The sequence below is a fragment of the Tupaia chinensis genome, unplaced genomic scaffold, assembly GCF_000334495.1.
Source record: "Tupaia chinensis unplaced genomic scaffold, TupChi_1.0 Scaffold000320_1, whole genome shotgun sequence".
NCBI classification, from domain to species: Eukaryota; Metazoa; Chordata; class Mammalia; order Scandentia; family Tupaiidae; genus Tupaia; species Tupaia belangeri.
The window spans coordinates 5390498-5390990 of record NW_006159813.1 but is presented as its reverse complement, the minus strand read 5'-3'; the positions used below and the strand labels follow the sequence as shown (position 1 = coordinate 5390990).

Sequence of the window (493 nt, the reverse complement as noted above, 5' to 3'; positions counted from 1 at the left end):
TAAAAAAAAAAAAAAAAAAGAAATGTGGTAGGAGGGGCAAGGATTAAAACCACCACAGGTTTGCTTGAGGATATAAGGTAACCCAGGGGCTCTTCCAGAACCACATAGCACTCGGGAATAGAAAGAAATGGAAATAACACCCCTCCCAGAGCCCCAGACCCGCCCAGCGCCCCGGCCCACCCAGACTTACCGGATGGTGGGCTGGTCTCCACTCAGCTGCTTGAACCTCCCCTGGAGCTGCTCAATCTGGTCCGATGAGACTGAGGTGGGATATAAGGTAACCCAGGGGCTCTTCCAGAACCACATAGCACTCGGGAATAGAAAGAAATGGAAATAACACCCCTCCCAGAGCCCCAGACCCGCCCAGCGCCCCGGCCCACCCAGACTTACCGGATGGTGGGCTGGTCTCCACTCAGCTGCTTGAACCTCCCCTGGAGCTGCTCAATCTGGTCCGATGAGACTGAGGTGGGAGGAGGGAAGGAAAAGACAGAAA

General features: G+C 54.6%; 1 protein-coding gene across 1 annotated transcript in view; it reads right to left on the bottom strand.

The window, feature by feature from the left end:
- TESC (tescalcin) overlaps window positions 1-493 on the bottom strand; it is a 56554-nt gene that overhangs the window by 29928 nt on the left and 26133 nt on the right. Inside the window, exon 2 of the mRNA XM_006151590.3 lies at window positions 191-260. Within this exon, the coding sequence (XP_006151652.1) occupies window positions 191-260 (70 nt within the window). The remainder of the gene's footprint in view (window positions 1-190; window positions 261-493) is intronic.